The 15838-nt window shown below is 35.0% G+C and overlaps 1 protein-coding gene across 4 annotated transcripts in view; it reads right to left on the bottom strand.

The window, feature by feature from the left end:
- Positions 1 to 3749: 3749 nt before the first annotated feature.
- Positions 3750 to 15838, bottom strand: part of LOC120620762 (uncharacterized) — a 33030-nt gene continuing 20941 nt past the window's right edge. For all 4 annotated transcript variants that reach the window (XM_039885663.1, XM_039885661.1, XM_039885662.1 and 1 more), the window contains 3 exons: positions 14997 to 15103; positions 12961 to 13051; positions 3750 to 4078 (listed from right to left, as the gene is read on the bottom strand). In XM_039885663.1, the coding sequence (XP_039741597.1) occupies positions 3962 to 4078; positions 12961 to 13051; positions 14997 to 15103 (315 nt within the window). In that variant the 3' untranslated portion in view covers positions 3750 to 3961. The remainder of the gene's footprint in view (positions 4079 to 12960; positions 13052 to 14996; positions 15104 to 15838) is intronic.

Consider the following 15838-nt stretch of genomic DNA (forward strand, 5'->3'; position numbering starts at 1 on the left):
ATAGAAAATAGGGTTGAATCCATTTACTAGCTGTAAAATTTTTGAGAAGTTTCTTACCTTAACTAAAACTCAGTTTACTCATCTGTTAAATGGGATTAATAGCTCCTACTTCATTGGGTTGTTGACAAAATCAACAGCTAATACATTGTGTATAAATATATGTGTCAATAAATTATAGGTGGTTTTTGTTTTTGTTTTTGTTTTTTTGTTTTGGTATGAAAACCTTCGAGGGCTCAGGATTGAAATATATATCACCTTTCTGGAGTAGGAGTCTGTCTGATTTATGTCAGTTTTAGGTCAGTTTGGAAGTGGTTTAATAGAGCCTGCTTAAGAAATGATTTCATAGCATGTGATCTTTTCCTGCCATTAGATTCAGTTGAAATTTTTCATACATTTTTTTTCTTCTTAGGCTACAAGATTACATTTTCATTAACTCATATTCAGTTTATTCCTAGGAGTTATCTTGAGCATATTTTTCTCTTTTTCATCTCCCTCAAAGAAAGTAAAAATTTGGGAAAATCAAGAAGTTTTAGAGAATTTAACAACCAGATGATCACTATTGTTAGCAAAGAGAAACTTGAATTTCAGTGCTCTTGGAAATGAGGATCTTTGATACAATTATGATTATTATATCTATCAATTTTCTTGGGACACTTCTTTAAGAGACTACAATCAATTCCAATTTGTATTCTATTTTATGTGCTTTTCTATATGTGTATCTCAAGGTGTTTATCATTCAGTCAATATAAATAATAATTCTGTGAAACTCACGATACAAAAATGTTAACTTATTTTACAAGTGCATAAACTGCAGCCTGAAACTGTTGAGTTGCTTAAGGCAGCTGGGCAAGTCTAGGGAAGTTAACGGCAGCCCAAGTTCTGAGGTCTGTTTCATTAATATTGTACCCGGGAAATGTGTTCCTCTTAAAAGCAGAAGTTTTTTTATAGTGCTAACATGTCCCCAGTGAAAGAAATCCTTAACTTGTCTTTTTCCCAGCTAGATTCTTACTTATTTACATGAAAAATGTTTGGAATTTTATGCTCCACCCAAAACCTTCTCAACGCTAATATCGTGTGTGTGTGTGTGTGTGTGTGTGTGTGTGTGTGTGTGAGAGAGAGAGAGAGAGAGAGAGAGAGAGAGACTCTTCACAGGTTCCTTTTCAAGCTATTGTCCTAGTATTTGCCTGTTAGCATTCTTTTTTTGACCATATATTTAGTATTTAACTATTTTTTATGCTGATAGTGTAAGATTCCATTCAGTGGATTTCTTGCTTTTATCTTTTGACTTATTAAATTTGTTGTAATGCCATATTGTTTTTATTGTATTTCTTCATAAATGTAACTTTTAAACTATTCACTTCTGGATTTATGTAATCTCCCTAAAAGTGCTGGGCCCTCCTTTATACTTCTGGTCTTCTTTCTTTTCCCTCATTCCCAGAGTTGCCGCCTTGGTTCATTCCAGTGGGCCCTCAAGGGTGTCTGCCTTAGTAGAGGGGACAGGAGGTTGGATGAGAGGAAGAGGTGAATAACTTGGAGAAGCTCAGTGAAGTTAAGTAACTTTAAAATAACATTGACAGAAAAAAGTTCTAAAGTTCTAATAAGCAACTTTGTTTTTGTTTTCTATCAAATTTTTATCAAATTTATTAAATATTTTATGAGGTAAAAGGCTAAATAATTTGGACACTTAATGTTTTTTAGTTGTTCGAGCACAAGTAATACTATATGAAAAATGTTTTTTTTGTGTGTATTTTTTTTATTTGGCTGCTGAAATATGAAAATACTCTACTACCTTCCTTCCTCCCTCTTGAGCCTTCTGAGGCATGATACATGGGCTTTAGAGGGCAGAGAAGGCAGCTGAGGCTCAGGAGTGACAAATTGCGCGAAGTATCAAACGTCCAACATCAAATATTCTTCTAAAGAACTTAGCCTTTTTAATGATAGTAATTAGCTCTAGGCAAGTATAAAGACATTTAAAAATTAAGTTAAATAATTCCATATATAAAATATTAATACCGTTATATCCTCAATATCCTGTAGTTCTAATATTTGCTTCAGGCATTTATTTAAAAACATTAGTATATTCCTATCACATAGAATATTTTCCAATATTTTAGACTTTACTTTTTTCCATTCCATCAACTAAATGTCCATAGTTCAACATGTCTAAAATCATAACAGTGACAATATTTAAACAACTGCCCATTATTTCTGTAACTTTAATCACGTTATCTATGGAAATCACTTTTAATTCTTGACCATATTCCACTAATGATAGCTGAATACTTATTTTTATTTTACAGATGAGAGGCTGAATCATTTGAAACTAGGTTTACAAATAGATTTCTCCTATTATGGTCCCGAGTGTTGCTAGTGTTATCAATTCTTCTGTCCTGTCCAGGGCATTCTAGATGAAGAGTTCTGGCATTCACCAAGGGCCAGAGCCACATATTTTTCTTTAGAGAGTCATGCTTCTGAAGAACGGTCAAATAAACACGAGGGCAACTGGGATTCAGAGTTTAGGAAATATAGCTGCTTAAGAATAGGTGTGGCATTAAGTGAAATTCAATAGCTGTTATATTCAATTATGTGCCATACTGCTAATTAACTCATCTTTTTCATGGATGATTACTATGTGTATCTTATGTAATGGTCTCACTATTTGCTAGTTAGTATTGTTTGTTGTGTTTGAAATTTAGGTGCCTAAATATAAGTTTTGTAATAAATTAATGAATACATTTAATTATGTATAAAATAATCATGACTAAAGCTATAAACTATTTAGAAAGATTTTTAAATAGCTTTTTCTCCTTTTCTAGAAATCTTTCTAAACCTCAGAAAATCTGCACAGCCCTCTAGCAACATCCACCAATTTTTACTGAGATGCCAGTTGTTAGTGACTTCCCAACTCTGCTTTAGCTTCTGTTTGGGTGACTAGCATGGTAAGAATGTTTAATGGGTTAGCAGGAATAAGTAATGCCTGTGTAAATAAGAAATTATTAGAATTCTAGTATTTATTCTGATTTTCAATATTTTACCAGATCCTAAATATAAAAACTTATTAATATCAACAGTAAAGTTCTAAACCTTTTATTCTTAGCATTTTGTATAGCTACTGACCAATACCTTCTTTCGAAAGAATTGACTGCTACTGTAAATTCTTTTTCATAAGCAGGTGGTGACAAAAAATATATCAGATAAATCCTTTCAATAGATATGTCTCCAAAACGTTCTACAATTTAAAAATGGGGGTTAGTTTAATTTTAAAAAGTAATTTAAATATAACACTAAATATGAGATTAATGGAACTAGTTGTGTTCAAGTTTTAATATATCATTGTATTCTTTAAAACTTTTTTTCTTTTCCTGACTTCAAAAGAAATAGCCATTATAAAAAAATGAAAAAAAAAATACAGAAAAGAAAATAAATCACTAGTAATTGCTCCACCTAGATATAATCTCTATTTATATTTTGGAGCCTATCTTTCTAGTTTTGCTTTTCCCTAGCAACTATAATTATTTTTTATTTTAGTTCTTGTACTAGCCTCTTCAGATAAAGTGTATAAGGAATCTTACAGAATAGAGATCTAATAATTGGTATACAGTGTAACTTACCTTCCCTTCTACCCTCTCTTTTGATAGAAACTACTTCTTTTTTTGGTCATATCTGGACTTGGTATACAGAGTTAGTGACTAAAGAAAGACATATCTATATTTTTAACAGAATAAAAGAAACCATAGGAAAACCACAAATTTTCAGATAAACATTTTAATTAAATTACCACACAAATCAAGCAAAGCTGTATATACACATGCAACTATTTATAAATATGTAAACATATGTACAAGGACTAGAAAGGAATATAGAGAAAAAATATGTGTTAGGGTATTGGGGTTATGTTTCTTTTTCCTTATTTTGTAATATACTCAACAAAACATTACACTGGGGTAGGATTATTTCAGTGCTAGAGAATCTTATATAAATGTATTTGTTCAAGAGCTTCTCTGTCAATATCCTTTTCTGGATACACATCATAGTTCAGTGGTACTTCTTCAACCCAGGGAGATAACTGTATATTAATCTGGAAAAAAAAGATTATAAACAAACATGAAAACTGCAGAATAATCCTATTCTCTGGAAGACATCATGACTAAGTGTCAAGCACAACATTTTTATTACAATAAGCAGGATTAGGTGCTACATGGTGCCACATGAACAATTCTTTGTTGTACTAAATGGTCTGTTGAATCAGGGACTTAATTTTCTCTGATTTTGGAACTTAAAAGAATAAAGAAAATACAGAATAGAATAATTGTTTTAATGTAAATATTTTAATAATTATCATTTGGTTTAAACAATAAAAGACTAAAACAACAATGGGAATACACAGAGAACACAGAAAAACTGCTCATATATACATAGTGCCGGTACTAAGGGGTTACATGAATGGGGCTAATCACTCTCCATAACCTTCATTAGGCCCTTCCCTTCACATTGCAAACCTGAGTTATAATGACACAGAAATTCTGGAGCCACCAATGGATATATATCTGGTTAAAGAAGTTTCACTGAACAGGGCAGCAATAAAGTTATTCAAGAATTTATGTATAGGGACGCTTTCATAAATATTAATTTCCGATGGTTATCTAGACAAATTTATGTATTTAGTGTAAAAGTTGTTATTTTGGTAGGTAAAAAAAAAATCACTAGATTCTGTCAAGATGGTGGACTGGATAAAAGCTGGGTTCGCGTCCTTCCATGATCATGTTAAAACTATATCCATATTATAAAACAAACAACTTGGAGAATCACCTGAAGTCTAGCTGATCATAACACACATGTCTGAGGGTATAAAGAAAAAGCCACATCAATCTGGTAGAGGGGGTGGAGACGTGAAGCAGGTTCATCCTGCACCCGCATCTGGCGGTTGAGCAGCGGGAGGGAGTGTGTGGTTATAGAAGCCCCCCTGAAGGATCAAGGGGCCCTTGTCCCACACAGGCGTTGCCCAACCCAGGTTCCAGTCCTGGGAAGAGAATGTCCCATAAAACCTGACAGTAAAAACCAGTGAGGACTCTCTCATCTGGGTGAGATGGAAAACACCTGAAAACCCAGACGTCCTATTAAAGGGCCTGCAAATAGACTCACTCGCTCGGAGACACTCACTCGGGGCTCTGGTGGAGGGTCAGCAGATCAGGAGGCACGAGAGACATGGGGAAAGACTGAGATATGTGGTGCCGTGTAAAGGCTGGAGGGAAAGCCACCATTAATCCTTTGTCGGGCCCCCCTCCAGGGCAGTCTACAGGTGGGTGCCATCTTGCTTGTACTGAACCCTCCCCCAGTGAGGACGATTCTGAAGCGCATTGGCCGGGTGAGATCGCCCCACTCCACCAGGTGTCTCCCTGGGGCCCCACCCCACCCAGCCCACAGATTGCCCTAGGAGGCTTGTTGCTGGGCAGCCAGCCCCACCCCATGGCTTTCCCGGGCTGCATATTTATTGGCAGGCAGCAGTCCTCAGCTCTCGTAGCCACTACACAGCCCACACATTTCAAGGGAGACTTTTGGTGTCGAGCCACTGGTGCCAGCCTGAATTGCAATATCTTCTGGGCAGATCATGGGGGTCTGAGGGCCTGAGAAGAACAGTGGCTGGCTTTGCTGCAATCTGAGGCTTTTATAGGAAGCCGCAGATTCATCACTGGCATGAAACCTGACTCTTCATTGGCCGGGTGAAATTCGTTGGCTTTACCCAGGTGACTCCGTGGGTCTCCGCCCACCCAACTCACATACCAACTCACTCAATGGCTCTTCCAGCTGCAGAGTCATATAGGCAGCTGACAGGCAGCCCCAGGCCTTTAGATGCACTGGTCCTTTTGCTAAGCCGCCCGAGACCCAGTACTTGGGAAAACCGACCTTGCCTCACAGGGTGCTCTTTCACATTTGCCTGCAGATCCAGCATAGGAAGCAAGCATCCACAGATTGCTTTGTAGCTCTTATTGGGTAGTCCCGAGCAATCAAAGGCAGAGGCTGAACTTGGCCTACACAGGAGCCCCTCGCAAAGGGCCACAGACCCAACGCACCTGAAGGCTAGTGTCAGACCACAACAGAACATCACCTGACTAACCCCACAAGCAGCACATGCAAAGGGTGGCCTCAACAGGTACAGGAGACCACTGGGATGAATCCCACTCCATGGGGTCAGCCCCCAGTAGCAGCTCATACTTTGTGTGTGTGGCCAGTCCTCACAGCCAGTCAGCCAAGAGCCAGTTCCATCCACTGACATGCTAACAGCAATTAAGGCTTAGCTGCGACAGGAGAACACACATAACTACACTAGGAACACACTCAGAACCCCTGACGCAGGTGATCAGGGAGACTGTGCCACTGGGCCACACAGGATGCCTACTACATGAGGCTACGTGGCCAAGCCTGGGTCATAACAAATCTTCCTAATACATTGGAACGAACACAGAGAGGCAATGAAAATGAAAAAAAAAAAAAAAAAAAAACCAAAGAAATATGCCATAAATGAAACAACAGGAAAAAATTCCAGAAAAAAACTAAATGAAATGAAGGCAAGAAACCTCCCAGAAACAGAGTTCAGAACATTGGTTATAAGGATGCTCAGTGAACTTCAGGGGAGAATATATGATTTCAGTGAGGACTTCAATGGAGAGATAGTAAGTATAAAAAAGGAGAGAGAAACCATAAAGAAGAATAGTGAGAAATGAAGATACAATAACTGAAATGAAGAATACACTAGAAGGAATTAACAGTAGATTAGATGAAGTGGAGGACCGAATCAGCAAGTTGGAAGACAAGGTAGCAGAAAACACCCAATTAGAATAGCAAAAAGAATAAAAAAAAATGAGTTAAGTTTAAAAGACCTGAGACAACAGTGAACATACCAACATCTACATCCTAAGGGTACCAGAAGAAGAGAGAAAGCAAGGAATTGAGAACCTATTTGAAGAAATAATGACAGAAAATTTCCCTAACCTGGCAAAGGAAACAGACATACAAGTCCAGGAAGTGAAAAGAGTTCAAACAAGAGGAACCCAAACAGACCCACATGAAGACGCATCATCAGTAAAATGCCAAAGGTTGGAGAAAATCCTAAAAGCAACAAGAGAAAGGCAGCCAGTTACTTACAAGGGTACTCCCATAAGAATGTCAACTGACTTTTCAAAGAAACTTTGCAGGCCAGAAGGGATTGGCATGAAATATTCCAAGTCATGAAAAATAAGAACCTACAACTGAGACTACTCTACCGAACAAGGCTATCAATTAAAATTGAAGGTGAGCTAAAGAGCTTCCCAGACAGGAAAAAACTAAAAGAATTCATCACCAACAAGCCAGAATTACAAGAAATGTTAAGGGGACTTCTGTAAAAAGAAGGCAGAAAAAACCCCATACATACAAATAATAAAATGGCAATAACTATGCACCTATCAATAATCACTTTAAATGTAAATGGGTTAAATGCTCCAATCAAAAGACAAAGGATAGCTGAATGATTAAGAAAACAAGATTCATACACATGTTGTCTACAAGAGATCCACCTCAGATCAAATGACACATACAGACTGAAAGTAAAGAGATGGAAAAAGATATTTCATGCAAATGGAAATAAAAAACAACCTAGGGTAGCAATACTTATATCAGACAAAATAGATTTTAAAACAAAAGCTAGAATAAGAGACAAAGCAGGGCATTACATAGTGAAAAAAGGATCAATATAACAAAAGAACATAATCCTAGAAAAGATATATGCACCTAACATAGGAGCACCCATATATACAAAGCAATTATTGACCAATATAAAGGGAGAGACTGACAGTAATATTTTCATAGTAGGAGACTTTAACACCCCATGAATACTAATGGACAGATCTTCCAGACAGAAAATCAATAAAGATATAGCAGCCTTAAATGACATACTAAACCAGATGGATGTAATTGATATTTTCAGTGTTTCACCCCAAAGCAGCAGAATATACATTCTTCTCAAGTGCACATGGAACATTTTCAAGGATAGACCACATATTAGGCCACAAAACAAGACTCAATAAATTTAAGATTGAACTCCTATCAAGTGTCTTCTTCGACCACAGTGATATGAAAGTAGAAATCAACTAACAAGAAAAAACCTAGAAAATACACAAACAATGAATGAGTTAATGAGATCAAGGAAGAAATCAAAAGATACCTAGAAACAAATGAAAATGAAAACACAACGACTCAAAATCTATGGAACATAGCAAAAGCAGTCCTAAGAGGAAAATTCATAGCAATACAGGCCTACCTAAGAAACGAGAAAAAATCTCAAACAGTCTGACCTTATACTTGAACCAGAAAAAGAACAGCAAACAAAACCCCAAGTAGGGATCCAAGTAGGAAGAAGGAAATAATAAAGATCAGAGTAGAAATAAATGAGTCTAGAAAAATACAAAAGATCAATGAAACCAAGAGATGGTTCCTTGAAAGGATAAACAAGATTGATAAACCTCTAACCAGACTCATTCGAAAAAAAAAAAAGAGGACCCAAATAAATAAAATCAGAAATGAAAGAGAAGTAACTATAGACTCCACAGAAATACAAAGGATTATAAGGAACTACGAGCAAATATATGCTAACAAACTGATAATCTAGAAGAAATGGATACATCCCTAGAAACATACAATCTCCCAAGACTGAGTCAAGAAGAAAGAGAAAATCTGAACCGAACGATTATCATCAATGAAATCAAATCAGTAATCCAAAAACTTCCAAAAAACAAAAGTCCTGGACTGGATGGCTTCACAAGTGAATTTTACTAAATATTCAAAAAAGAATTAATACCTATTCTTCTCAAACTATTCCAAAAAATTCAAGAGGAGGGAAGGCTTACTAACTCTTATTATGAATCTACCATTACCCTGATTCCGAAACCAGACAAAGACAGTACAGAAAAAGAAAACTATAGGCCAACATCTCCAAACGATGCAAAAATCCTCAACAAAATATTAGCAAACTGAATTCAGTAATATATTAAAAAATATCATATACCATGATCAAGTTGGATTTATTCCTGGGATGCAAGTTTGGTTTAATATCTGCAAATCAATTAATGTGATACACCACGTTAACAAATTGAAAGATAAAAATCATATGATCATATCAATAGATGCAAAAAAAAAATTCAACAAAATCCAGCATCTATTTATGATAAAAACTCTCAGCAAAGTGGAACTAGAAGGAATATACCTCAGCGTAATAAAGACCACATATGACAAACTTATAGCTAACATTATACTCAATGGGGAAAAGCTAAAGTGTTTTACTTACAATCAGAGACAAGACAAGGATGCCCACTTTCACCACTTCTATTCAACATAGTATTAAAAGTCCTAGCTATAGCAATCAGACAAGAAAGAGAAATAAAAGGCAACTAACTTGAAAATGAAGAATTAAAACTGTCATTATTTGGAGATGACATGATACTCTTTATAGAGAACTCTAAAGATTCCACCAAAAAACTGTTAGAACTGATCAATGAATTCAGTAAAGTAACAGGATACAAAATTAATATTCAAAAGTTGGTTGCATTTTATATACCAATGATGAACTTTCAGAAAGAGAAATTAAGAAAACAATTCCATTTACAACTATATCAAAAACAATAAAACACCTAGGAATCAAATTAACCAAAGAAGTAAAAGACCTGTTCTCAGAAAACGACAAGTCATTGAAAAGAGAAAATGAAGAAGATACAAATAAATGGAAGCATATTCTATGCTTATGGGTAGGAAGAATCAACATCATTAAAATGGTCATACCACCCAAAGCAATCTATAGATTGAATGCAATCCCTATCAAAACACCAATGGCATTTTTCAGAGAACTAGAACAAATAATCCAAAACCTCATAAGGAACCATAAGAGATCCTGAATAGCCATGGCAATCTTGAGAAAGAAGAACAAAGCTAAAAGTATCACTGTACTAATATAGTAGAGTTATACTACAAAGCTATAGTAATCAAAATTGCATGGTACTGGCATAAACACAAATGCACAGATTAGTGGAACAGAATAGAGAGCACAGAAATTAATCCATGCCTACGTGGCCATTTACTCTATGACAAAGGAGGCAAGAATATACAATGGGGTAAAGACGGTCTCTTCACAAAATGGTATTGGGAAAACTGAACAGATACATTCAAAAAAATGAAATTGGACCACCTTCTTAAACCATATATAAGAATAAACTAAAAATGGATTAAAGACTTATATGTAAGACCTCAAACCATAAAACTTCTAGAAGAATACACAGGCAGGAAACTTTCTGATATTGCTATTAGCAATTTTTTTTTCCTGATATATCTCCTTGGACAAGGGAAACAAAAGAATAAATAAACAATGGAACTACATCAAACTAAAAAGTTTTTGCACGACAAAGGAAACCATCAACAAAACAAAAAGACAACCTACTGAATGAGAAGATAGTTGCCTACGATACATCTGACAAGGGGTTAATAACCAAAATTGATAAAGAACTCATATAACTCAACGACAACAACAAAAACAAACAATCCAATTAAAAAATGTGCAGAAGACCTGAATAGGTATTTCTCCAAAGAGGACATACAGATGGTCAATAGACATATGAAAATATGCTCATGGTCATTAATCATCAGAGAAATGCAAATTAAAACCATAATAAGATATTGTCTCACACTTGTCAGATTGGCTATCATCAATAAATCAAAAAACAACAAATGTTGGCGAGGATGTGGAGAAAAGGGAACCTCCGTATACTATTGGTAGGATTGCAAATTGGTACAGCCACTCTGGAAAATAGGTTAGAGGTTCCTCAAAAACTTAAAAATAGAACTACCTTTTAACCCAGCAGTTGCACTTCTGGGTATTTATCCAAAGAAAAACAAAACTGTAGTTCGTAAAGATCTGTGCACCCCTATGTTCACGGCAGCACTCTTCACAATAGCCGAGATATGGAAGCAATCTAAGTGCCCATAAATAGACAACTGGATATAGAAATTATGGTACATAATATAAAATGGAATACTACTCAGCTATTAAAAAAATAAAATCCTACCATTTGCAATGATATGGATGAACCTAGAGGTTATTATGCTGAGTGAAATAAGTCAGACAGAGAAAGAGAAATACCATATGATTTCACTTATATGCAGAATCTAAGGAACAAAAGAAACGAACAAACTAAAACAGACTCACAGATACAGAGAACAAACTGATGGCTGCTGGATAGGAGGGATTTGGGGGGGCTGTGTGAAAAAGAGGAAGGGATAAAGAAGTACAAATTAGTAGTTAGAAAACAGTCATGGGGATTCAGAGGATAGCATAGGGTATATAGTCAATATTATTGTAAGGATTGTATATAGCACCAAATGAGTGATAGAGTAATCAGGAGGATCACTTCATGGATTGTATAAATGTCTAACTTTTTAAAATTAAAAAATATATGTATATATTAAAAAGTCAATAAATCAATAAATCTCTAAAAAATCACTGAATTATTTCAATATATAGAAATTATAAATCGGAGACCACAGTTAAAAATTTTATTTATTTTTAAATTAGAGTTGACATTCAATATTACTTTATATTAGTTTCAGGTGTACAGCATAGTGGTTAGACATTTAAATAATTTACAAAGTGATCCTCCTGATTAGTTTAGTGCCCACCTGGCACTCTATGTAGTTATTACAATATTAGTGACTATATTCCTTATGCTGTACTTTAAATCCCCGTGACTATTTTGTAACTACTAATTTGTACTTCTTCATTCCTTCACCTTTTTCATACAGCCCCCCAATCCTGCTCCAGTCTGGCAACTATCAGTTTGTTCTCTGTTATCTAAGTCTGTTTCTGTTTTCTTTCTTTATTTCTTTTGTTTTTTAGATTACACATATAAGTGAGATCATATGGTATTTGTCTTTCTCTGACTTATTTCATGCAGCATAATATACTCTATGTCCATACATGGTAAGAGTTCATTTTTTAGGGCCCAGTAATACTCCATTACATATATGTAATATATCTTTTTTATCCAATCACAGAGACCACATATTTTAAAAGAAATGTATTTATGAGTATGGAAAAGTATGGTAGGATCATACTACTCATGGGGTGGCAATCTCACAGGAAAGAATTAAGTGTGTGTGGGGGCAACTGGGAAGACTAACTCCTTTATGCATTTCTGGATTATTTCCCTTTTTATGGCAAACAAATTACTTTTGTAATTTAGATGACTGACATTTTTTTAAAGAAGGTATTATTGATAATTGTTTAGTTTTTTTAAAGGAAGAAATAGATAACAAATTTGGCAGTGCTTATATATAAGGAAAGCACTACTAAAATGATAATTATTAAGAAATATAACAGTATCTTTCATCTGTATCTCAAAGAGCTTTATAAATACTAACTAACCTTTATATAAGAGTCATTTATTGGGTTGAACTTTATTATTAAATTTTATGTGGAGAATCTAAGGAACAAAGATGTGGTTTGTGTTAGGTTCTAAACTGACCTAGAACAAAGATGTGGTTTGTGTTAGGTTCCAAACTCTGCATGTGGGCTTCCAGTCTACTTATTTGATTCTGGAACTTTGAACAATTCTGTTTCTTTTGTCCTATGGGAAAAAGTTATGATGTGGGTTTTCAAAGCTTCTTACATTTAAAAGCATTTGTTAACCTAAAACTGTAACCCCACAGTTGGAAAAACTGGGTGGAGAAACAAAGGAATATGTATCAAGAATTACAATTTCAGATCTCCTGAGGCCAATTAACAAAACACAAAGCAGTTCTTAAGCCATTAAGATCTTGCTATTCTTTCTATCATCTGTCACTATATTCAGACAGAATATTTCTGGAATATTTAACAGCTACCAGAAAAAAAGCAGGAGAAAAGTTTTGACAATAAAAATATGGGAAATAAGCTTAACGTACCTGAAGACCTGAGAGAGACTCTTCAAGACTTGGTACTGTCACTAATAATGATCCTTGTTTCCTTACATTATGGCTGATATATTCCCAGGCTCTAAAACATATTAGAAACTTTATATGTTAGGTTTTACCAGACACTGAAAATTCTTTAAGAATGAAGATGACAAAAGAAAATGCAGCACAGGTGGTGTCTAGAAATCCAGATGGGCAAAAATGTTTGCCTGCAGGAAATAGGACTGCAGCAGCTTACTAGAAATTGGTAAATTCTTCAGCTTCTGAAGGGGTGTTGGTAAAATTGTAAAGTTACAGTATTGAAGAGATTTAACAAGATGGTGATTCGGGTTACTACAAGGTATTGCGAATTAGGCCAAAACTCAATTTTAGAACTGATACAGAAGTCAAAGCTGGATCGGCAGTCAAAGTCCCTTAAATTCTTTATGAAGTGTATTAAAATTGGTTCCATGAACTGGATTTCTACGCTGAGTCTTGAGAGTATACCCCACTCCTAGGGAGCAATAGCTAAGCAAAGCAGGGATATGCATCCCCTGTAGTGGGGCAGATGGGCAACAGTGTCATCTGTACTTATTTTAGTTATAGCAATGGTTAATAAGTTCAGTACATTCTGGAATTCATTAGGCAAAATGATACAAATGTTCTTTTTCTCGGGCTAGATCTAAAATCACATAGAAATGTTTGATAATAAATGTCACTGTGTTTGGGCTAGAGTTGTTTGTTGTTTTGATGTGGTTCCTTAAAAATGACACATTTTACAAATTAATACGAATGCCAAATGTATTGGCATGGTTAAGCGTGGCTCTCAAAATAGCACTTGCAGTTTCTGGTAAGCTGTCATTGTAATAGTTATATTTGTTTCACTACCGAAAAAATACATTGAGGCACCTTTTAAGCTAACAATTAGTCTACAATCTGGGTGTTACCCTGTAATGAGATCTAACTTATAGCTGAAGCCTGAGCCTTTCCTGAGTACACATTTTCTATTATGATATATTTCTGTTTTCCCATATACTAACTCCTATATTAGTATCATTCCACTTGTCCTTACCTTTTGGCTGAGCTTTGGTTATATGATTAGCTTTTGGTTGAACTAGTTTCTTTTTAAACTATTTAAATTGTTAATTCCATAGTGACCTTAACCTAACAGAATGGGTATGTGTGGGCGCGCGAGCGAAAGGAGCGAAAGGAAAGGAAAGGGGAGGGAGAGAGGGGAGGAGGAGGAGTGGTGGTCGTGGGGAAAATGTAAAAGGGGAATGGGTGGCAGGATAAAGAAATTTAGCCAATCAGGATTCCACTCACTATTAACTGTTTATGGTTTGTAATTATATGCATCTAAAGTGTACATATGACTTTATGATAAATAAGAAGTCAATAAGCCTAAATAGCCAGAAAATCGGCATCTCAGACTATAGACTATAAGAATTTTCTAATTAGAGGAACCTATAGGTCCGTATACAGGTCATAAAGCATTAAATTGTGGCAGAGAAGTAAGAAAAGTAAGTATAGATTTGAGAACTTTTCCATTACTTGAATAGTGGAATAAACTCCAGGAATCTACAATTTATTACCTCTTAATATTTTTAAAGTGTGATAATTAACCACTATTTTGGTTAATATTCTTATATCTTGTTTTATATTCATTTATAGGCATTAGTTAATTCCCATCACTTTGTGATAGCATAGCATATGACTTTTTTTTTTTTCAAAGAAAAGAAAACGGAGGCAGAAAAGAATAAGTATAAAGGCCCACTAGGAACTACTTTATTTCATCCCTGATTGCTAAGTAAATGCTTGGGTCATGGTATCATTTTATATTCACCTAAAATTATATGTAATATTTTACACAGTTAGACAGTTTTATTTTTGTTTTATACGGAACATATTTCCTTTTTAATATAATTTCCTTGCAGTTGAGGTCATTTTTAAAAAGTTAAATATGAAAACATTTCTACTTTACTAATTCCTTTTCATATTTTGCTGAATATATTTTAACAACAGACTTCTTGCCTGAATAAATAACATACCTGGCCTGTACTGCCTCATCAAGAAAATATTCGAAGACATTATTCATTATAACAACATCAGCATTTTGCAGAAGTGAACCTTGAGTACAGATGTCCGCATGAAGTACCTAAAGAAGAATGAGTTCATTTAAGAGAACAAAGATACCATATCATACAAACACTGAAGAAATATCTATTGGACCAATGATGTTGTGAGGCAGTATGAGAAGTTGAGCCTTCTTAGAATGGGAGAAAACAGTATATTTAATATTCCTACCTATGGGAGATAATTAATATCTAATAAAAACCATAAACTTGTGAAAATTTGTTTTAGATAGAATTATTTATATAGTCATAATTATACTGTTTTAACTCCCAGTTCAGAGCTTTTTCCACCACAGTAGTCGCCCCCATCCGTGGTTTTGTTTTCTGAGGTTTCACTTACCATGGTCTGAATATATTAAATGGAAAATCTCTGAAATAAATAGTTCATAATAAGTTTTAAATTGCACACCATTCTGAGTAGCATGATGAAATCTCACACTGTCCTGCTCCATCCTGCCTGGATGTGAATCATCTCTTTGTCCAGCATATTTATACTGTATGCACTCTCCACACATTGGTCACTTGGTAGCCATCTTGGTTATCAGACTACTGAGGTACCGCAGTGCTTGTGTTCAAGTAACCCTTATTTGATTTAGTAATGGCCCCAAAGCACAAGAGTAGCGATGCTGGCAATTTGGATATGCCAAAGAGAAGCCATAAAATACTTCCTTTAAATGAAAAGGTGAAAGTTCTAGACTTAATAAGGAAAGGAAAAAAAAACACATGCTGAGGTTGCTAAGATCTAAGGTAAGAACGAA

This window comes from Pteropus medius, unplaced genomic scaffold (genome assembly GCF_902729225.1).
Source record: "Pteropus medius unplaced genomic scaffold, Ma_sr-lr_union100, whole genome shotgun sequence".
Classification (NCBI taxonomy): domain Eukaryota; kingdom Metazoa; phylum Chordata; class Mammalia; order Chiroptera; family Pteropodidae; genus Pteropus; species Pteropus medius.